Here is a 24618-nt window from a genome sequence, read left to right as displayed (position 1 = left end):
ATAATATACAGCCCTAACACATATATGACACAATAACGACAATGAGAGTTCTCTAAATTTTGACTCTCTGACACGCTACAAGTGCTTACTACTCCTGCAACACCCACAAGGTGGCGCGAGTTTCGAACCCCCTTTATCCAGAAGCGACACTCAGACCGAACCGATGACGTATCCACACAAACCGAGGCCTCGTTTGTCATCAGTCACGTGATTTTCACGTTAACAACACACGCCTCGAATCGCGGCTTCATCTGGCACGCCCATTTTTTCTCGACACAAGCTCCGATGCCTCGGTTCAAATGTCACATCACTACCGTAAGATTTTGTCGGAAATACAGAGGCCCCAAGCTGCCATTCAGTGTTCATTACACTGAAAAAACAATGCGTAAAATTTATTTAAGTTTTCTTTTGTAAGTTTTAAGTAAATTGCACAGGAATCCACAGAATTTTTTTTTTTTTTATCAGTGCACTGCCGAAAAGACCAGCATAATTTCCATGCTGGTTTATGCTAGTTTTTCCACCAGCTTAACCAGCAATCCTGCCCAGCTAAAGTGTCCAAAACCCCTCTAAACCAACAAACCAGCCCAGCCCAAGGTATCAAAGCTGGTCTAAGCGGGTTTTTTTCAGCAGGGTGTTGCTGAGTCTTTACTTGCCTGTGGTTATACATTTCCTTGCATCTTGATGATGAAACAGATAACATTTGCGAAATGCTGAAACACATTTGGTCACCTGTTCTTACATGTCCCGGAACCGTAGTTTCCACTCCCAGTTTGTGCATCAGGGAATCAGAGTTGAAACAGAGTTTCTACAGCAGGAGGCATTCAGTAGTTTGATTCTGTTAAAATGGGACTAAATTTGATGGAAGTTTGGATACCAGTTTTACTTCTAGTTTCCTCAGCTACAAGTAAGTTTGCCTTTTGTTATTGTTTAGTTAATCACAGAATGAGAGGAATGTGCATGTGCTGCAAACATTATTATTATTATTATTATTTCCTACATTTGATTACTTTTTCACTTGTTACAACACACTTGAGAGGCTGTACAATGGAACCTGAAAGAAGAAATTTCTAAAGAGTAGGCTATAAACCATTTAAAGCATAGATATGATATTAGTCTTGTTTCTCTAGGCTCTAACATTTGCACTTCCAGAGGAGTGAGTAGCTGTAAAGAATGTCTGTCGATCCATCCAACCTGTGCCTGGTGCACTCAGGAGGTAATAAACACAATTTCATCCACATGCTAGGGTTGCCACCTATGTCTGATAAAAAACCGGGACATATTACCCGCCCAAATGAGGGGGGGGGGGGGGGGGGGGAGAGGGGTGTTTGAAGACCAAAAATGAACGGTTGAACACCAAAATTTAAATTTTAACTGTAGGCCCGCCTATACACCAAATGCTGCGCAAAAATATATCCTATATTCGCGTATTTTCAGATTTTTGTTCATGATTTTTTTTTTGCCCCTTTAATAAGCATTTAAAATATTCACAAATTATATGGATAAAATGGTTTTCTAAGGCCAAACACTATATTTCTAAGGCTATAGATGATTTATAGGCTATTATAAATGTTTCTGAAAAAGTAACGAGGCATTTTAATTGTTTATTAATAAACTAGTATTTTCTAAATCGGCTGCAACATATCTCCATCTCCGCTGTAAAGCAGATGCGCCTTTAGAGAAGAAATTCATATGGATTACATAATCAGACTGTATTTTCTTTTGATTCGAATTTGTTCGTTTAAAAGTGGACATTTCAAGCTTTAGCCTATGGGCTTGTTTATTTTGAGACGCGATCCAGTTCACGGAGACCATAAAAGAGCGCGACTGATTGTTTTATTTTATTTTACAAAAGCACAACGTTTTCTTGTTATTGTGAGTTTACACAAATAAAAGTAGTTGCGAATGATGTATTGTTGCGAATGATGTTTATTTTCTATGACCAGAAATGATAGAGTAGTAGGCCTATTTTAAGTTGTTTCCACTGTTGATAGAAAAACGGAAGTGCTCGCGCCCGCGCCTCGTGCAGCAAGCGCGCTCCACACTCAGATTACATGCGCTTCTTATGCGCTTCTTGAGGCAGACTCGACTCACACTAGCACACACACGCAAGGTCTCTCGCTCTCTGCCGTTGCGCGCGCTACACAGTTTGAACATACATATTCACGTAGCCTTTCGAAAACCGGGACATTCAGTGTCCCGGGAGAGTGCGTAAATTTCCCGGGACAGGTTATTAAAAAGAAGGACAATCCCGGTAAAACCGGGACAGGTGGCAACCCTACCACATGCACAAGTAAACACACTCGCATAGACACACAAATGGCTGCTTGAAATGTCTCACTCTGGTTGTTATCACAGGACTGCCAACTCTCACACACACACTTTTCAAACGCTCTCACGCCACACATCCATTTTCTTACGCAGAGTAAAATTGCGAAGCAAAGAGGACACAGACACAGAGGAGGTTACTTTTGATATAAAACAAATTCCCAGCTCTCATATTCTATCAATTTTATCACAAAATTCAAACAATACCGTTTTGGAGCTTGTAAATGTGACGTGACAGATCGCTAGGCTCGCCTCAGTTCAAGCGGCACCTGAACCGATCCCTTACTCTACTAGTAAATAGTAAATAAACACACATGAACAATAGGTATGTTGAAAGATACAGTTTAACTTAATTAGTTAATTTTTAACCTTTAATAATAATACCAGCTGACAGGGCTCTCTGTATGTTTACAGCATTAGGTGAGATATTTTTTTTTTCTTAAGAAAAATTAAGGCTATCTACTGTACCTAATATTTATCCAAAGGAATCGATATTGAATCAAGATCGGAATCAAATCACAAGAATTGAATTGAAATCGTGAAATTTGTGTCAAGGCAAGCGATAATAAAAACAATAGTCTACCAGTCTTTAGCCTACCCTGTAAACATTGTAACATGTTGTCACACACTAAACTTAATAAAATTCTGTTACCAAATCTTTTGACAATCACAATACACTTGTGATGCAAGTTTTTTTTTCTAAACTCAAAAGTTGGCAGCCCTGCTTATGTGTATGTGTGTGTCTGTTAGATCTTCGGAAAGGGAGGGTCAAGTTTGTCCCGGTGTGATGTCAAAGACAGTCTCATTCAGTCTGGTTGTGGCGTAAGGTTTATTGAGTTTCCAGTTAGCAGCATGAGGATCCTAGAGGATGTACCGCTGAGTAACAAGGCAGGGGTTTCAGCCAGCGACATCACTCAGATCCAACCACAAAAAATCCACCTGACCCTCAGGCCAGGTATGCTACTTCAACAAAACAAACATAATGTGTTTATTACAGATACATATATTCCCTCAATATATTAACTCATATTTCCCACTGCAATCCAATTACATGTTTCTCATTGCATAGTTTTTGGTAAATTTCCCATAGCTTTTCTTTTCTTTTCTTTTCTTTTCTTTTCTTTTCTTTTCTTTTCTTCTCTTCTCTTCCGCTCACTTCCCCTTCACCTTCACTTCACTTCTTCACTTGTCTCGCCTTAAACCCTGATACTATGTTCTTGATCTTTGGGGTCCCAGAAAAAAAATGTTATTAAACTTTTATTTTATTATATTTTTTAACAACAATAATAATAATAAGGTTAAAATTCATTTTATGTTCTTGATCTTTGGTGTCCCAGAGGGAAAAAAAATGAAATTTTTCCATTATTATTATTTTTTAACAACACTGACAATAATACCACCACAGCAACAACAACAGTAATAATAATTTATTATTATCTGATTATTGGGGTCCCAGAGAAAAAAAAAGAGCATGAATTTTGACATTATTGTTTTCTTATTGTCTTTTTTATTTTAAATAATGATAATAATAATAATAATACAAATTGTATGTTACTGTGACCAAATCAAAACCCTAGCCCAATATTAAATGTATCATCATATTGCAGTTTCAGATTTCAGGATCTGTTTATGAACAGATCATTACGAGTAGAACAAATCATGATGTTTAAACCTGATATTTAAATATTAAGTATGTTTCATGAGCTAGTAAAAGGGTCTTATTGTCTCTCTAACCGCAAACAGATCATGTTCTCAAAAAATCCATGTCCATTAGAAAAAGAAGTCAAAAAGATGAGTTTTGTCTTCAGATTTAGATAGTTCTAACTCCTTCTTCCCTTCGATCTCTTTAAGACGATTCAAAGCAATTCACCGTCAAAGTGAAGCAAGTATCTGATTACCCAGTTGACCTGTATTACCTGATGGACATGACCAACACCATGAAGGACGACCTGCAGAAGCTTTATGCCCTTGGCAATGATCTGGCCAGTGCCTTGCGTGTTGTCACCAGTAATCTACAAATGGGATTTGGAGCTTTTGTAGACAAAACGCTCTCACCTTATATGTACATGTACTCTGAAGAAGTCATCAAGAACCCTTGCCATAAGTAAGGTCAAATTCATCTCACATTGTCCTGTAGAAAAGCACATGACATTTAGAGAGAGTGACTACATTTTTTCTGTCTCCCTGCTGTGTGTGGTGTAGGTCTATTGAACCCTGCCCACCGCAATTCGGCTATCGTAATGTACTGTCTCTGACGGAGCAGGTAGAGCGGTTCACGGAGGAAGTGAAGAAACAGAAAGTGTCCAGAAACAGAGATGCCCCTGAGGGCGGATTTGATGCTATCATACAAGCAGTAGTATGCAAGGTAACAAAAAGCACACACAAAGAAAAACTGACAATATTAATCCTTTACACAATACAAATAAATATGTAAAAATAAATCTGAGTAAAGCTGGTCTGTTTGTAATCCCAAATCTTAAAGAAAATGAGCATTTTGAGCTACGCATTCAAAAATGGATGTACAACATAACCCCTAGGATATGGGGGAATGGGCATATCCTGTGATTGGATTTGGTCTACAAATTAAACAACTCTATGATATCCTCGTACTCTGTTTGTGTCTCATCCATTTCATCCGTTCTCTTTACCTTTCTGTATGACCTCCTTTCTCTTTTTTCCAGGAAAAGATTGGATGGAGGCCTGATGCATCTCATTTGCTGATCTTCACAAGTGATGACAGAAGTCATTTGGCTTTGGATGCCAAGCTGGCTGGAATCGTCCAGCCCCATGATGGAGAGTGCTATATCAATGACAACAATGAATATGACAAGTCCACTATACTGGTCAGCCAACATATATTGGACAAATCTCACTCTCTTTCTCTCGCTATGTGTGTATATATATATATATATGTGTGTGTGTTTGTGTGTGTGTGTGTAGCCTTTCAAAAATAAGCTTTTTTTATATAGAAATTAAAATTTGTCAGCAAGGATGTTTTGATCAAAAGTGACAGTAAAGACCTGTAGTCGAGACAAAAGATGTCAATGTCATCAGAATACAAATAAGAAAAGAAGAGTTAACAATGAGCTGAAAAAAAGTGCCCTGCTCACTCCAAAGTCCCCACTTCAAGGGCTCTGCCCTTCGAAGGGAGTAGGCCAGCCCATAGGGAAGCTCACGAGCAATAAGCATGTCCCAGCCGGGTTCGTCACTTATTGGGATCCCCTGGAAACATTTCCGTTGTGGTCTGTGCTATTTGCAGCGCGTTTCTGTATTTGGTTGTGTTGTGAGTATTTGGAGCACACGTGTGTTGTGACACTGTTGAAGATATTTTATTAATTTGCGGGTGTTTTTCTATTTGCATGTGTTTTCTTCAGTTGCAGCGCGTTGAGCTCTTGGGGCCACTATATTTCTGAATTATGAAAGTAATAAAACTCGTTGAGTTTTGCAAGCGGGTCCACTTTCATCATGTAGCCAATCAAATGAGCTTCTCGCTGACTCTCGATTTACTCTTATCTGATTGGTTCAATAAACACGCCAGTCGCCAGAACACATCTTTATCTTCTTCTGGCTCAGCATCGTTCTCGTGGCCGAAATGGTACTTTTAATGCACACATACATGTTGAATAAATAAGTTTTAGCGCAGCTAAAAGAAAGACGCAACTGTGCAGGGTTATTTCGGGAACTTTTTTTGCCCCATGCATACAAGAAGTCATTTAGGGATCTGAAACAGTTAATTTTTTTACACAAAGGTTGGTTTTATGCGATCAATCTGTTTTGCAGTTCCTGACTCTGTTGTTTTCTCTTGCAAATTTCTGTTCACAGGCCTGCAATGCTTTTGACCGTATTTGTGCGAAAAAAACGTCCCAAAAGTGTAAGCGGAAAAAAAAAGAAAGTCAGAAGAATACAGATCACATTTATTTTGCGTTAGCATAAAGCTGCAGCTTCATAATACATGAATTACACTTACGAATAACAGTAAAATGCTGCAAATATTTTTTTCTTACACTTGAAAGGCGATTTACACCTTTACAAATCTTCTCTTGCGCATGCAAATTTAATTTACGCTTGCAATCTTATGTACACTTTTTACAAATCTTACCCTGCATGCGATTCTTTATGGCATCATATTACCTTCATACTGAATGATCATGTGACACTGAATACTGAAGTAATGATGCTGAAAATTCAGTATTGACATCACAAGAATAAATTACATTTTAAAATATATTAAAATAAAAAAGATATTTTAAATTATAATAATATTTCATAGTATTACTGTTTTTACTGTATTTGTGGTCAAATAAATGCAACCTCAAAAACAAAAAGAAATCTTACTGACCACAAACCTTTGATTGGTCATATATGTGTAGTTAGACAGATAGATAGACGGACAGACGATAGATGGATAGAAAGATAGATGGATAGATAGATAGACAGACGGACGGACAGATAGATAGATAAATTGTATAATATATACGTATATATATATATATATTTATTTTTATATGTGTATTTGTAGGACTATCCCTCACTTGGCATGATCACGGACAAGATATCTGAGAATAACATCAACCTCATCTTTGCTGTAACCAGCACTATGGTGCCATTATATCGTGTGAGTTTTCTATATTTTTGTCAAATACATACTTACAACACGTTTGTGCATAACATTTACACACATTAATGGGTTCACTAGTTCACACTTACAAATAAGTTAGATAGAATAAATGGTATGCATATTTGGCGTGCTGTCCGGGGAGAGGGCTCCGGGTTCGGATATTTGGCCCGAACCCAAAGTACTCCCCCCGTATTGCTGGTTTAAGTAGTAACCAGGTGAGTGTGAGGAGACGGGTTGGTGGAGGGATGCTGAAAAACTGTCGAAGAACATTGGTGAGTCAAATGTGTGTATATATAGGTCTCCAACTCGAGCTGATTGGATAGACATGTTGATTACTGATGGTCGACAGCTGGTTGGAATGATGTGATAATTGGATCAATTATTTGAACGTGCTCCTCCCGAACTTTGTTAATAGAACATCATATGTTTTCATGTTTCCTGCATTCTTACAGAATTACAGTGAGCTGATTCCTGGTTCTGCAGTTGGAACGCTCACTAAAGACTCTGGAAATGTTGTGCAACTCATTCTGGATGCATATGCAGTAAGTCACTTTGGCAGGAATTTGTTGGTTATGAGAACTTCGTGTTCTGCTTTGCTTTGAATTATTATGTGTTCTCTGATATCTTTAAATGTGTTCCTAAAAATTAACCAGATATTAGCATTGCAAATACATACAGCATCCAGAGTCAAGTCAGTGTTCTCCGATTATATTACAAAAATACAATGTATATGTGCATAAAGTATACATACTTTCGTTTAAATCGTAGTAGGTGGTATGCCACTCTGACCAGTCTTATATTTTACCTTTCCAAGCCAGCAGGGCTTACACTCAAATAAAGGGTGAAGTCAGAGAGGTTGACCTTTGTTCTATGTGCCATTTGTCTTTGTAGAAGATCAGGTCTAAGGTTGAGCTGGAGCTGTTGGGTGTGCCGGATGAGTTATCTCTGTTCATCAACGCAACATGCATGGGTGGAGAGGTCATTGCAGGTGTCCGGTCCTGCGACGGACTCAAAATCGGAGATATGGTCAGCATCTGATGTACTGATGTTAGAAATTTAGCAACTATATAGTTTGTGTACCCATCAGTATACATTAATATCACTCTGTGAGGTTCATTTAAACACTGTTTATTTTGTAAACAAGGAATATACAGTCAAACCAAAAATTATTCAGACACCAGATATAATTTTAGATATTTTTTTTACTAGTGGCGGGTGCAGAACACTTTAGTTAATTTATGTAAGTGAGGATAGCAAAACAAAGTAACCTGTGACATATTATCCCCAAAGATTCTTCATACAGTGGACTACCAGTAACATTTATAAAAATTTGGGACCAAAAATTATTCAGACACTTGACCTGACCATTTTTTGCTGAAGTGTTTTTTCTTTAATTGCTAATGCGACCTTTTTACACCACAAACTGAACAATTATACAGTGTAATACATATATCTAACAACTCTCACAAAACAAACAACCTACTAACATATCAGCATATGATTGCAACTAGCATATCAAACTATAGCGAAAAAACTGTGATAATGTGAGAAATGTTGAGGGTGTCTGAATAAATTTAGGTTTGACTGTATTCACATTTGACAGATGCTTTTATCAGAAGCGACTGACATTGCAAGCCATACGTTTTTTTCAGCTCAATCATTCTCTGGGAATCGAACTCATCACCTCAATATTGCTAGTGCCATGCTCTACAGTTCCGTATCTTACTTTCCCATAGGTTTCATTTAACATTGAGGCGAAACTTCACGGCTGTCCCAAAGAAAAGAGTCGGACCTTCATCGTGAAGCCAATGGGCTTTAAAGACAGCCTTCATGTCACTGTGGACTTTGCCTGTGAATGTAGCTGTCAGCAGTCCTCCAAGCCCGCCAGCCCGTCCTGTCACTACGGCAATGGAACCCTGGAGTGCGGCGTGTGCCTGTGCGATCCGGGCCGACTGGGCTCTCGATGCGAGTGCTCCGAGGGCGAATATAAACCCAGCCAACAAGGCAGCTGCAGCCCCAACCCAGAAACCCCGGCCTGTAGCGGACGCGGAGACTGTGTGTGCGGCCAATGTGCCTGTCGCTCGAGTGAATTTGGGAAGGTTTGGGGGCCGTACTGTGAATGTGACGACTTCAGCTGCCTCCGTTCCAAAGGACTGATGTGCTCAGGTAAGGTTGGATACAATGGCCTTAAAAGAACAAATAAAGCATTGCATGTTTGTAAAGGATCACTCACAGCTTTTTGTTCTTGCCTCATCGCGAAGACAGTGTTTCACCATATTAGGCCATTTGATCCATGCACGTTTAGAACCAAACAGCGACTCAATCAGATATGCTTGATGTTGATGTTATGGGAGGATGATCTTCAATTTTGCATGTCTGTGCACATCCTGTTTGAAATTCCAGCAGCCTGAAGCCTGTCACATGATTTATGTTGCTCACGTCATATTCTCTATTCAGCTAAACAGTTAAATGCATGAAATGTGGTTGGAAAAGTGAGACTTTCAGTAGCTTGTGTGATGGGTATTGTTAGTTAAATGCCTTTTGAAATAGTTTTTATTAGGCATTAGCTAAATATCTGAGCTGATGTGTGGGTGTTTGAACTATATGAAGAATTAGAGTCGACAAGTATAGCCTCTGGGTATAAATAACTGAAAACACTGGCGCGCGCGCGCACACACACACACACACACGTTGGGTTTCATGTTTTATATGGACTTTCCATAGAGACAATGATTTTTATACTGTACAAGCTGTATATTCTATCCCCTAACCCGATCCCTAAACACAACCCTTCACAGAAAACATTCTGCATTGTTACATCTTCAAAAAACATGATTTAGTATGATTTATAAGCTGTTTTCCTCATGTAAATGGTAAATGGACTGCATTTATATAGCGCTTTCACAGACCTAATGGCCACCAAAGCGATTTACAATTTGCCTCAAGTTCACCCATTGACTCACTCACTCATACACCGACGGCGGTGTCAGCCATGCAAGGCGCCATCCAGCTCGTCGGGAGCAGCTGGGGTTAGGTGTCTTGCTCATGGACACCTCGACACTTGGTCAGGTGGAACCGGGTAGACCAAAAAATGCCCCCACAAGGACAAAGATTTCTGGTATTGCAACATTTTGTCTCCACAACTTGAGGTTTACCAGAACCACACACGATGAACAAAACAGTGTACAAACTAGTGGTCAGTCGCATAAACTGCTTAGACTAGTCTTACAAGTTAGTCATCTATTTTTTAAAGACCGGTCATAACTTTTTTTTAAGTTACCTAAACGGGTAGATTGAAAAGTAAGACTGGTTACTCCTTGGCTAACTGCTAGTTGGTAAGGCTAGTTATAATAATAATTCATTACATTTATATAGCGCTTTTCTAGGCACTCAAAGCGCTTCACATGGAAGGGGGAATCTCCTCAACCACCACCAATGTGCAGCATCCACTTGGATGATGCGACGGCAGCCATAGTGCGCCAGAACGCTCACCACACACCAGCTTACTGGTGGAGAGGAGACAGAGTGATGAAGCCAATCAGTGTATATATATAGGGATTATTAGGAGGCCATGATGGACAGAGGCCACTGGGCAAATTTGGCCAGGATGCCGGGGTTACACCCCTACTCTTTCGAAAGACATCCTGGGATTTTTAATGACCACAGAGAGTCAGGACCTCGGTTTAACGTCTCATCCGAAGGACGGTGCTCTTTGACAGTATAGTGTCCCCGTCACTATACTGGGGCATTAGGACCCACACAGACCACAGGGTGAGCACCCCCTGCTGGCCTCACTAACACCTCTTCCAGCAGCAACCTGGTTTTCTCAGAAGGTCTCCCATTCAGGTACTAACCAGGCTCAGCCCTGCTTAGCTTCAGTGGGCAACCAGTCTTGGACTACAGGGTGATATGGCTGCTGGTTCTTAAGACTCACTTAAGACTCTTAAGACTTAAGTCTTAGTGACTGTGGTTATGCAACTGCTTTTCTTTTGAATTATGTGTTGAAATGAATATGTTGAATTGGGAAATGTTGATGTTTTAGTTTAATGCTTTGTTGCTTCAATAACAAACACTATGTTGGTATTACGTAACAGCATGTTGTATTTCAGGATTTACACACATACTGTTGTTTAATTTAGAATATATACAGTATATTTACATGCACTACTGTTCAAAAGTTTGGGGTCAAGATTTTTATGTTAAATACGGCATGAAGTTGATTAAAATCGGCATGGAATGGATTGTAAATTGTGATGTGAATTGACAGTAAAGACGTTTATAATCTTACAAAAAACATTTAGTTCAAATAAATGCTGTTCTTTTGAACTTTCTATTCATCAAAGGATCCTGAAAAATGTCACAGTTTCCACAAAAAATATTAAGTAGCACTACGGCTGCCAACGTTGATAACAATAAGACAATTTTTGAGCAGCAAATCAGCATAATGATTTCTGAAGGATCATGTGACACTGAAGACTGGAGTAATGATGCTGAAAATTCAGCTTTGCCATCACAGAAACTTTTTTAAATATATTAAAATAGAAAAAAGTTATTTTAAATTGTAATAATATTTCTAAATATTACTGTTTTTACTGTATTTTTGGGCAAATAAATGCACCCTCGGTGAACATATGAGACTTCTTTTTTTTTTTAAACAAAAAATATGGTCACACTTATAAGTCACACTTTAGATTAGGGTCCAATTCTCACTATTAACTATATGAATTACGACTTTTGCATCAATAAACTCCTAATTACTGCTTATTAATAGTAAGGTAGTTGTTAAATTTAGGTATTGGGTAGGATTAAGGGATGTAGAATATGGTCATGCAGAATAAGGCATTAATATGTGCTTTTTTGAATACTAATAAACAGCCAATATCAGTAATATGCATGCTAATAAAAAATGAATATTCAGAATTGAACCCTAAACTAAAGTGTTACCAAAAATATTTCTCACTTTTGAATAGTAGTTTGTATACACATCTTCATGGTCTACATGAGGAAAACAGCTTATAAATCATACTAAGTGATGTTTTTTTGGAAAATGTAACAATACACTTAAATTATCGCCACACAAAGTTATTAGTGGCATATAGAAATATATGGACTATGTTAATGATACTTGTCTTGTTAATACAGTACTTGTTAATGAGTTTTGCATCTGTAGTCACTATGAACGGTCGTATATCAAGAGCTGCTTGTAGATTCTTCAAAATTTCTACTTTTATGCTCCATTGAAAAAATAATAGCTTACATTCATTTACAGAATTTTCATTTTGGGTGAAAAAACCCTCACCTTCAGCAATGCCCTAAAATTACTTTCCTATAAAGTCATTAACAGCCATTAATGTTTGTTGTCTCCGTTAGGTAATGGTGAGTGCAACTGCGGGTCCTGTCACTGTAGTCCGGGATGGTCTGGCGAGAGCTGTGACTGTTCGACCCGCACAGACACATGTATGGGGAGTGGAGGAATGCTCTGTAGTGGGCGTGGACACTGTGTGTGTGGTGTCTGTGAGTGCACTCAGCCAGGAGCTTATGGATCAACCTGTGAGAAGTGCCCCACCTGCCCAGATGCCTGCACCATCAAAAAGTGAGTGTGTGTCGGCAATTTTTCCTATCTTGGTGAGGATGAAGTTCAGATCAAGGTTATTATAGGTTTGCATTTTTTAATTAGTTTGCATTTTAATATCATTTTCAAATTTTCTATAAATTTCAGTTTAGTTTTAGTTAGTTTCATTAATGGTTCTGTTAGTTTTAGTTTAGTTTTTATTTTGTGAACACATTTATATTTAGTTTTTATATATTTAGTTTCAGTTTTTGTAATTATAGTTAAGCAGAGTTAACAGAATACTTCCAGTAAAAGACAATTAATTTAGCAAAGTTTAATGTTTGCAGTTTACAGTTAACTTTTGTGAAAACCTCTTAATAATAAAAAATAAAATAAAATAATTGTTTGGGATTGAACAAATAACCAAACAAATGCAATTTAAAAGTAAAAATTATTGATTCATACTCATTCATATTAAAGATGAAATCTTGTTAAACATGGTGTATAAGAAAATGAAAGAAAAATATGCGTATGATAATTATAATTTTTCTGTTTTCTCATCAGTGTGGTCTTCTGTTTAATATGTGTGGTATCTTGTTGATTATTAAGTTTCACATGAGATGGTTATTTTACCTCGAATTAAGGTAGGCCTACAGCTGTTTTTGCATACGGTCTAGACATGATGGAAATAGGCCTATTTATTTGGCCATTTCGGCTTCTTAAGGCTGCAAAAGAGCCGCAACGGTCATACATCCATCTGTCTTGTTTACATTGAAAAATAAAGTAGCGCAGTCCAATGGAAAAACTTGATTTTCCGGTACAGGATGAGAGCTTATTAATTACGAAAACGATTATTTATTTTAGCTAATTATTATTTTATTTCAGTTTTATTTTCAGTAACTGTTGTTAGTTCCCTTTCAGTCGCTCACGTTCAACGTAACATCGACGTGACAACGTAATTGGGATCACTTCAGGGAGCCCTATCAACCAATGAACGTTACGCGTCACGCGCCCTGCAGCGTGGGTATAAACAGGAAGCGGGCGCACGCACACATCGGAGCCGAGCTTTCGTTTTGACTCTGAGTTTCTACAGACTGCTGCTATATTGTGTAGACTGTGTTGAAGACAGGTAGGAGAACTCTGTTCCAGTGCTGGTGTGATGGTGCGATCAGCGGTGGCCGCGAGCATTTATAGCTCACAACTGCTGTTTTCGCAGCATTGCTTGTGTGTGTGTGTGTGTGTGTGTGTGTGTGTGTGTGTCGGTCTCGGTGGGTGATCCACTTTTGAGTGTGTACCCCGATTACACCGCGGCTATTCCTGGGTGCTTCAGCACTGAAGAGGTTTTTATTTTCTGTTTTTTGTTTTCATTAAAAGAGCAACTCAAGCGTGACCCTGCGTCCTTTTCAGGATGTCATTCCACTTGTGCGTTTCTGAATGCGGTCGTTCCCTGGCGCCAGCAGACGGCCACAATAGGTTGCCTCTCGTGTTTGGGCATTCAGCACGCTGAGGCAGCTTTTGTGAATAGTTCATGTTCCCATTGCGGGAATATGACTATGACAGCGCTGAGATCGAGACTCGCTTACCTCAAGGGAGGTGCAGTCCCCTCGCCTATGCCCCGATCTAGCATCTATTCTGGACCTCAGAATAGACCTATTTCAGTGCATGACCAGGGTGATCTGAAGATTACCGTGAGGGCTTCCCCGCCGAGGCAATCTCCGCGGGTCCCTCACACCTCACAAGCGCTGCCACCGGTGGAGCCTCCAAAGGAACGCACTGGCCCTTCTCATGGACGGCCAGCCGTGTCCTTTGGGGCTCCGCCTGACAACCAGATGTCAATCGCAGCATCGAAGGGGGAGCTTCAGTCCTCTGGAGATGACGATTCGGCTGCATTGCCCCCTTCGGGGAGTGTAGCGTTGCCTGAGTTCGATCCAGAATGGCCGGCTATGCTTTCCCGGGCCGCCGAGAAGGTCGGGGTTGCGTGGAACCCTCCACCACGTCCCGAACCTTCCCGGTTGGACGATTGGTTTCTCGGGGCGGGCCGTGCTGGTTCTCAGCGCGCCTCCCTGGTACCATTCTTTCCTGAAGTGCATGAGGAGCTCACTAGGACGTGGACGGCACCGTATAGTGCCAGAAGCCGTCCTAGTGCCTCCTCCCTCCTCACCACCCTCGACGGCGGGGCAGCTAAGGGGTATGTGGATATATTGATCCAGTGGAGCGTGCCGTTGCGATGCAGCTGTGTCCAGTGTCCGCTTCCTCTTGGTGGGGTAATCCTCGCCTCCCGTCTAAGGCCTGTAAGTTTTCGTCCGGTCCCTCGGCGAAGGCTTATAAGGCCTGTGGACAGGCTGCTTCCGCCCTCCATGCCATGGCGCTCCTGCAGGTCCACCAGGCCCAGGCGCTCATGGACATGAACGAGAGTGGTTCTGACCCAGTGCTCCTCCGGGAGCTCCGTGTGGCAACTGACCTCGCTCTCCGGGCGACGAAAGAAACCGCACGTTCCGTGGGTCAGGCGATGTCCACCTTGGTGGTCCATAAGGGACACCGATAAGTATTGGTTCCTGGATGCCCTTCTGTCCCAGGTTGGGTTGGGCGAAGAGTCTTTTGTTTCCTTTTCTTTGTGTTTCTTTGTGTACCCACATTTTCAATTTCAATTTCAATTTCAATTTCTGAAACCTCTGGGTCCCAAGAGGAAAGAGTGGCTTGATGGTGACAAGGCATAGCGCCGTCGACCGCCAAGCTCGTCTTGGCGGTCGACGGCGCTATGCCTTGTCACCCTCAAGCCACTCTTTCATCGCCAGCGAGCAGCAGTGGCTGTGTCCCGGACGCCTCCGCACACTCACTCTGCCCTTCGACGGAAGCAGGTACGTGTTGCACCACACACTCCGCTATGCCGTCTGAGTCGGGTCCCTGTATTCCGCTGCGGTGCCCCACCCCGGGTACGTCAGTGGTGCTGCTGGTCCCGCTTGCACGGTGTCTTGGAGCCTGGCTAGAGCTTCCCAGCCCGTCTTGCTGGCTCATCCGTACTGTCAGACTCAGCTATGCGATTCAGTTCGCCTAGCGCCCCCCAGCTCACAGGGGCATTCAGTTCACCCGTGTTCTGGCGGACAGTGCCCCTGTGCTCAGGGCGGAGATCGCTGTCCTACTGGTGAAGGACGCGATCGAGCCGGTCCTTCCAGCCGATATGAAGACTGGCTTCTACAGCCCGTACTTCATTGTACCCAAGAAACGCGGTGGGTTACGACCAATCTTGGACCTGCGTGTCCTGAACCGGTCCCTTCACAGGCTGCTGTTCAAGATGCTTACGCAGAAACGCATTTTCAAGTGCAGATTGGTTTGCAGAGATCGACCTGAAGGACACGTCCTTTCATGTCTCGATTCTCCCTCGACACAGACCGTTTCTTCGCTTTGCGTTCGAGGGACGGGCATATCAGTACAAAGTCTTACCCTTCGGGCTGGTCCTGTCGCCCCGTGTCTTCACGAAAGTCGCGGAGGCGGCCATTGCTCCCATGTGCGAGCGTGGTGTTCGCATTCTCAACTACCTCGAGCTGAGAGTTTGGCGACAGTGTGGGGTCACATGGACCCGGCACGAGCCGCTCTGCCACGCCCATATCGGGACTCGATCATGGAGCCAGTGTTGGAGCGGCCTCATATGAAGCAATCCGAGTGGCGTAACTGCTCCTGGGCCATATGGCATCTGCAGCCGCGGTTACACCGCTCGGATTGCTTCATATGAGGCCGCTCCAACACTGGCTCCATGATCGAGTTCCGATATGGGCGTGGCAGAGCGGCTCGTGCCGGGTCCATGTGACCCCACACTGTCGCCAAACTCTCAGCTTGTGGTCGGACCCTTCGTTTCTGCGGGCAGGTGTTGCCCTAGGATGCCTCTGCCACCACCTGGGGGGCCACGTACAATGGGCATGCAGCTTCAGGTCTGTGGACGGGACCTCAACTGCATTGGCACATCAACTGCCTCGAGTTGTTAGCAGTACATCTTGAAGCGCTAGGCCGCTTCAAAATGCTGCTACTAGGCCAGCATGTACTGGTCCGTTCGGACAGCACTGCGACCGTTGCGTACATCAACCGCCAGGGTGGTCTACGCTGCCGTTGCATGTCACAACTCGCCCGCCATCTCCTCCTCTGGAGTCAGATGCATCTGAGGCCGCTTTGTGCCGTTTATATTCCGGGCCTGCTCAACCATGCAGCCTACGAGCTCTCACGGCAGCAGGTGGCAGCACGTTAGCAGGTGGTGTAAGATAAAAAAAATTAGGAGCAGCTTCAACTAACACAGACAAAATAAAAAAACAAACAAAAGTCAATCACAGAATAATGAATCGAGTTAATTTATGTACACACCTGACTCCATGACTCCATCCCCAGGTGGTCCAGCTGATTTCAGGCGCTTCGGGACCACACAAGTAGATCTGTTTGCCGCACCGGACACGTCTCACTGCCAGTTGTTCTATTCCCTGACCGAGGGGACCCCCGGGCCTACGCAAGTATGCGTTTCCCCCAGTGAGTCTTCTTGCACAGACCTTGTGCAAGGTCAGGGAGGACGAGGAGCAGGTCTTGTTAGTTGTGCCATATTGGCCCAACCGGACCTGGTTCCCGGAGCTGGTGCTCCTCGCTACAGCCCCTCCCTGGCCCATTCCTCTGAGAGAGGACCTGCTCTCTCAGAGACGGGGCACCCTATGGCACCCGCATCCAGACCTATGGAAACTCCATGTCTGGTCCCTAGACGGGACGCGGAGGTTCTAGGTGACCTACCCCCAGCGGTAGTTGACACCATCACTTCCGCTAGTGCCCCCTCTACGAGGCGCCTCTATGCGTTGAAGTGGAACATATTCGTTGAGTGGTGTTCTCATGAGGAGAACCCCCGAACTTGCTCGATCAGAGCCGTGCTTTCCTCCCTGCAAGATGGGTTGGAGCGAAGGCTGTCTCCCTCCACCCTTAAAGTGTATGTTGATCACAATGCAGTTGAAGGTAAGTCGTTGGGAAAGCACGACCTGATCGTCAGATTCCTGAGGGGGGCGAGGAGACTAAATCCTCCTCGCCCACCCTCTATACTACCCTCTTGGGATTTGTCTCCGGTCCTTTCGGCTCTTCCGAGACCACCCTTCGAGCCTTTGCAATCAGCTGAGTTAAAAATTCTGTCTGGTAAAACAGTACTCCTGGTTGCATTGGCCTCCATAAAGAGGGGGACCTGCATGCATTTTCGGTCGACGAATCGTGCCTAGAATTCGGCCCGTCTAACTCTCACGTGATCCTGAGACCCCGGCCCTGATACGTGCCCAGGGTTCCTACCACTCCCTTCCGGGACCAGGTGGTGAACCTGCAAGTGCTGCCTTCGTAGGAGGCAGACCCAGCCCTGGCTTTTCTCTGTTCCGCCCGCGCTCTGCGCCTGTACGTGGACAGAACGCAAAGCCTCAGGACCTCAGATCAGACATCTGTAGAGCTGCGGGCTGGGCGACACCTAACACGTTCACTGGGTTTTATAGCCTACGTGTTGAGCCGCTTTCTTCCTGTGTGCTCACTTCAACTAGCCGGTAACACCGATGTTCCCGCTCTAGTTTCGGCTTGCTGCGCCACTCCCCTCCACATGGAGCGGATACGTTCGCTTTTCTGCTCCAGTCAAGTTCCCCACTTAGGCGAACCCTGTAGAGTTCCTCCGCACCACTTCGTCAGGCCTAGTACTCGTATGCTTGTGTAAATTGTGCTAGGCTGGGTTCCATATGTGGTGATCCCTGCGGCGATCCCATATGCGTATTCTTTCACAACCAGCTCCCTGCGGTGAGCCCATGTCTTTCCCTTGGCAGAGTCCCCTTCTCAGGCTGGAGCCACCCCAGTGACATTCCATATGTTGCACTGCCCCTAAACCGGCCAGTCCATATGTGTGTTCATCCTTCGGGCAGGATGTAGCTTCTGCAGCGTCCCTTTCCCCTGGAAAGGCACGCTTTTCCAGTGTTATCCAAGAGTTCCACTGTGTGGGTTATAACGGAACAGCAATCCTAACTCCCTCTACGCAGGCCTTCCGCCCCAGCCAGTTGGGGGTCTGAGAGTCTTGCGTAGGGCGCTAGATGTGGCATCAACCGTGGCGTTTTCCATGGGATCCCAATTACGTCGTCACATTTACGTCGAACATGAGCGACTGAAAGGGAATGTCTCGGTTACTATTGTAACCCTCGTTCCCTGAAGGAGGGAACGGGAGACGTAATGTCCCGTCGCCACGGTTGCTGACCATCGCTGCATGGCCGTCTCAATCTCGGCTCCTCAGCGAAAAACAATGTGTGCGTGCGCCCACTTCCTGTTTATACCTGCGGGGCGCATGACGCGTTTCACGCACGCCAACGTTCATTGGCTCGTTCTGTAGATGCTCGGGCTCCCTGAAGTGATCCCAATTACGTTGTCACGTCGACGTTACGTCTCCCGTTCCCTCCTTCAGGGAATGAGGGTTACAATAGTAACCGAGACGTTTCGTTTCGTTTTAGTTTTTCCTTTGTTGAAATTTCTATTTTATTTCAGTTTACGAAAATGTTTTTTAACAAATAGTTTTAGTCTTAGTTTCAGTTTTCGTCTACGAAAATAACCTTGGTTCAGACATTAGAAGAATTGCAGAACATGATGAAACTACTTTGGAGTGATACAACAAAAATATACATACAGTATTGTGACTTAAAGAGTAGGGTGAAAGTTTGGAACATTTATGTAAAAATCAATAAACCACAGTATATCTTTATTTAGGTAACTTAATGTTTGTGTGTGGACATTGAGTATGTATGTTTAGGTGCTTTTTTTCTTTCTTTACTTAACTGTTTAAAGTGGATTTATGTGTGCATCTGCAGGGAGTGTGTGGAGTGTAAACACTATAAGAGAGGGGATCTATTTGAGAAGAACTGCAATCACGTCTGCAGAGATGAGATTGTGCCGGTGGATGAGCTGGGTAATCTCTACCTCCAACCAATCCACAATACATGCCTTCCAACCGCAGTAGCCTATATTACTACACTAAGATTTTTTAAAATGTTTCTGAAAGAAGTCTCTTATGCTCAACAAGGCTGCATTTATTTGATCAAAAATTGTGATTTTGTGAAACATTATTACAATTTGAAACAGCTGTTTTCCATTGTACACAGACAAAGTGTATACACCTAATCTATAGTATACTTCAGTATTTTGATTTCTGTTAATAATGCCATTATTTACCTCAGCTTCATTTGGCTATATGTGACTTAGCCTTAAGTTTTTCATGAAGTATATTGTGTTCAGTTGTTCTTCTCGCAGAGTTAATAATCATCTGTTCTCTCCAGTCTTTCGCGAGAAGAACGCAGTGAACTGCAGCTACAAGGATGAGGATGACTGTGTTCAGAACTTCCAGTATTATGAAGATGCCAGTGGAAAATCCTTTCTCTATCTTGTTAAAGAAGCAGGTGAGAGAAGAGAAGGGGCAGAGAGAGACAATATGTGACATGTAGCTGTCAAACACTGCTCATGCTAATAAAATCTGTGTTTCTGTGAGAGACTGATAAATACTTGCTGTACCTCTCCTACTGTCACATATTCTCTCGCTGCGTCTGAAATCGAATACTGTGCTCCTGAGTGTTTTGTTTCTTTTATTAAATCTAAACTGAATCAATTAGATGCTCATCCCCTCTCCATGTTTGACCACACAATGACACTTAGTTATTAAACAGAATAATAGATCTTGAAGAGATCAGTTCAAATGGCAACTGAATATAAAGTATGATTTTTTTCTTTTTCACAGAGTGTCCGAAGGGTCCTGACATCTTGGTGGTTGCTCTATCGGTTGCTGGTGCGGTCCTGCTGCTGGGTTTGGCTGCGCTTTTGGTGTGGAAGCTCCTGATCACCATTCACGACCGTCATGAATTTGCCAAGTTTGAGGAAGAGAAAGCCAAGGCTAAGTGGGAAGCGGTGAGATGAGCATTCAGACTATTATGCAATACCATCCATATTCTGTTGGTATTATGTTATCAGCATTTCTCTTAGTCTTTCTTCCTCTCAGAACTTCCAGCATGCTCACAGTCTTGCCATGTTTAATCTCAGACAAAATAACACTGTCACCTAAGAAAAGGTTCTATATAGAACCTTAAAATGTTCTGTCTGTTGCTTCAGAACATTTTAGGGGTTCCCATCATGGGATCATTTTATGGCTTTATCTTTACAAATCAATTTAGTTTTAATTCATTTTACTTAAATTTTTATGAATTAAACAGAAAAAAATTAAATAACCTTTAAATATAGAGTGACATTTCTCCTGAGTGACATTTCTCCTGAAAAACTGAGTCAAGAACCCTATGGTTTTATATAGAACCCCATTGAACCTTTTTTCAATTTCAGAGTGTAGAATCATAGACATGTAATATAATTTTAATGGTAACTCTACAAAAAGGTCCCATTAATGCATGAACTAACAATGAGCAACACATTTCTAACAGTGTTTATCTTTGTTCACATTAGTTAATAATATAAAATACTCCTTGTTAGCTCAGGTCCATTAAATATGAATAGATCCACTTTTGATTTTTAATTACGTTTGAGTAAATGAATTAATACATTAAGATTTATTAATTATTTCATTGTTAGTTCATATTAAAGCTGCAGTCCGTAGCTTTTTGGGGGTTAAAAATGATCCAAAATACATATTTGAGAAAATACATCACCAGCCAGTGTTCAAAACTCTCTGCTAGCCTCAGCTTGATTCAAAACGGTAAGCTTGTAATGCTGTTTTTAATTCCAGTGGTACTGGTGGATTTCCGCGGGAGATTCGAGCATGTCTTTGCGTCATTACGTCACATCTGTACACATAAAGAAGGAGTCTCGGCCAGTAGGCTATATTGCGTGTGAGGATGCTGGAGGTGGAGAATTATAGCCTTTTCTCACAGCACTTGATATAATTAAACTTATCAATTTGATGGTGGATCCAGAAAGGTTCAAATGACAATCACCAGTGACAACTAGAGATTCACCCGTTGTAAAATACAAAAGACTTCGTTCGGACTTCGGAGTGACTACAGAAAAAAAGAGACTGCAACCGGACCCATGTGAAAACAAGGATACATATCGGAAGGGCATTACATGTAGTCACGCAATACTGACGTTGTTAACATTAACAATTTGAGAACAAAGTATAATTTGCACGGTTTTGCGTGATATGATAAGCGATTTTTAGATTTAATCAGCGCAATTTACTGCAATGTCAGAACCAGAACAAAAATGGATGTTACTTACTAGTTCAGATGACATTTTCCGGTGAAAATTATTATGGTCTTACATCCAAAAAGAATAATCTGTGATTCCGAATGCCAGTATCCACACTGGCGCAGTGACTGACAGCCGCACACTCTCCCCAAACATTGGATTCATCCGCGCTGTGCCGTGTCGAAGTACAACTCACGTAAAGTTGATAATTCCGCGAATGACTGCAATTGCAGATTTCAAACAGAGATGGCGACAAAGAGGAAAAACTGCGGACTGCAGCTTTAACAAATGTAAAGTGTTACCATTTTGATAACATTCAGGAAAGATAACGTCATTCAACACCAAGAATGGTGTCAAATGGACACCAAGTGGTCAAAGTGAGAAGTACAGATGTGCTTGTGGTTAATCTTGCAGACTTTCATTATTAATATGTATGAGCTCTGCAGCACTGGTCATTATGAAACTCTTTCCTGTCTTTAAGGCTAATAATCCGCTCTACAAAGGAGCCACCAGCACCTTCCAAAATGTGGCGTATCGTGGCAGTTAAGAAGGAAACCACATCTGCTTCTGTCAAGAACAACCACTGATCATCTCTACAACATGTCTCAGCCAGGAATACGCTTTAATCTTAAATAACTTTAATCTTATATGAATGTGTATAGAACAGGATCAATTAGCTACAGTTTGAACATGGTCAGTGCAACAGCAATTACAATTTTTAATAATTCAATGGTCCAAAGTCAGTTTTTACACTTATACCACAGTTACTTCCTGGGTGTCATTTTGTTAATAAGAAATGTTGTTATATATGTTAAACAAACAGTTGTTATTTTAAATCAATTTTGCAGCATATGACAATGCTGTAATGCTGTTGTGGAATTGGTGTGACTTTAAGGGACTTTAAACAACAATTTACTAAAAATAGTAAAAATACTATCAAGTTTTTTTTGTGTGTTTTTCGCATACAGACGACAATGTTGTCAAAACGATCCCTGTTCACACTGATCCGCGAAAACGACTTAAAATGCTGTATTATTCATGCCAGGCCAGTAGTTGGCGATGTCACTTTTTAAAGAAACACTACGTGCCTATGTGCATGACGTCAGTTTTCACAAATTCATGTTTTTGTAGTTTACATGGAGACGATAACAGTATCGTTTTCAAAAAAACTGTTTTCAAAAGTTTGTGTTTTCAGGCCCCCAAAACGCTGTTGTTGTATAAATGAACAGACAAAACGTTTCCATTTTTTAGTTGAAAATGGTGTTATGTAAATGTCCCCTAAACTGTTCTGTTCTTACTTTACATTCCTGCACTAAATACTTTGAGTTGCACTGCTGGTATTCATTTACTGTATTTGAACTCTTTCTCCACCAGCGTTTGTGAAAAAAAAGTTGCCTGCCAACGCCAGAATTTCTGATAATTTTCACATTTATGATTTTGTCAAAGACTACGTCTGGATCTGATTCAGAACGATGATCAAAACATAGATGGAGTAGATTGAGTCCATCAACACCCCTAATGCTTGCACAGTCCTATAGCTCATCCTGGGTCGACATTTCATTCGGTAACATTAGGCAGTTTTTATTTATACTGTTTAATGTTGATGATTGCGTTATTTTACATATGGACATGATTACATATTTTATCGCTTGTTTCTGCTTTTTCTACACATGTTTTGATCTGGAGATTCTCTACTCTTTCACAAGATGAGTCATAACGCCCCCTAGCGTATAACAGTGAAAACACGGATAGCCTGAAATTTCCATCAATGGTGGGGGAAAGAGTCAAAGTAATTTTTAATCATGTATTCTCAAATTGTCATTTCATTTTTTAAAGATAATGAGTGTAACTTTTTCCGGTGTACTTTCTTGTACTTCCTTTATTATACAGAGACAAAAATATCATGTCATTTGCTGTATTAAATCATTCCTCTGCCGACCAGGGGCAGACTGGGATTGAATTTGGGGAAACCTGTCTGAAAATGGTCATTATTTTTGCAATTCCATTTGGTGGCGCTGTTGGTAGAGGAATTGCACAGGTCCAGTCTAATTAAACTTTTTTGGAGGTTTTGACACAAATCCAATGTTTACAATTATATATAGCAATTATTATATAAATTGATGAATGATTTCTACAATTGTCATCTTCTGAATATTAATTCCAGTATATTGCAAATTTTAAGATGGTCAGTGTGTTTTCCTGTTCGTTTTTTTTTCTTTTCTTTTTCTTCTGTTTGTCAGGTTTAGGTACAGCTTGCTTTAGTTTTAATGCATTATAGGGTGAACATGATTTTACCAAGTACAACATTGTAGGAGGCGAACATTTAACAACTTTAATAATAAAATGAAAGTAATGACAGCAGCCCCTCATGGATGACTGCTGTCACATATAACATAAGTCCAGGCCTGGCCTCTCTCTTACTTCACTGTCGTCGCTCCTCCTTTGCTTCCGCTCCTCCAGAGATATGAGACCGGTGCGTTGCGCAGGTGTCGCTCATCAGCAATCACGCCACCGGCCTCGTCCTGGGGCCTGTTTCAATAAGGAGGAAAATATAAATACAGTACACAAAAATTAACTTCGACAGAAAGTCCTCCTTAAGATAATGTTTCTGATTCTGCTTTAGCTTCAGGTGCCATCAAACGGGGTCTCTGGTTGTAATCAGTTGCAAATCCGTCTAGCAGAATGCTAGCGTGTTCCGGCCAACAACGCCCCAACCTGTAAGAAATCGAAAGGACATAAGTAGGCCTACTCATTAATTCGACTTTTGGCCTTTAATCTATATTGAACTTGCAGAATCAACAATAATTCTACACGTTGATTCAACGACAAGCAGGAGAAAGAGATACATTTAGCCGTAGCTCCATAGACTCCCATTCAGTCTGCACTCGCCCGCGATCACCTCCAGTGGAATTGT

At 41.8% G+C, this 24618-nt stretch overlaps 1 protein-coding gene across 1 annotated transcript; it reads left to right on the top strand.

Annotated features, from left to right (window-relative positions):
• The first annotated feature begins 741 nt into the window (after positions 1 to 741).
• itgb3a (integrin beta 3a) lies at positions 742 to 22434 on the top strand. Its single transcript, XM_056239876.1, has 15 exons — positions 742 to 904; positions 1128 to 1213; positions 3076 to 3280; positions 4177 to 4429; positions 4528 to 4690; positions 5007 to 5168; positions 6845 to 6940; positions 7396 to 7485; positions 7835 to 7969; positions 8680 to 9109; positions 12314 to 12536; positions 19331 to 19428; positions 19796 to 19915; positions 20251 to 20417; positions 22186 to 22434. Exons 1-15 carry the CDS (start codon positions 844 to 846, stop codon positions 22249 to 22251), a joined length of 2355 nt encoding a protein of 784 aa, XP_056095851.1. The 5' UTR covers positions 742 to 843; the 3' UTR covers positions 22252 to 22434.
• Positions 22435 to 24618: the final 2184 nt, after the last annotated feature.

The sequence above is a fragment of the Rhinichthys klamathensis genome, unplaced genomic scaffold, assembly GCF_029890125.1.
Source record: "Rhinichthys klamathensis goyatoka isolate OS25496 unplaced genomic scaffold, OSU_Roscu_1.1 h1tg000571l_1, whole genome shotgun sequence".
NCBI classification, from domain to species: domain Eukaryota; kingdom Metazoa; phylum Chordata; class Actinopteri; order Cypriniformes; family Leuciscidae; genus Rhinichthys; species Rhinichthys klamathensis.
This window is presented reverse-complemented; position numbering and strand designations above follow the sequence as displayed.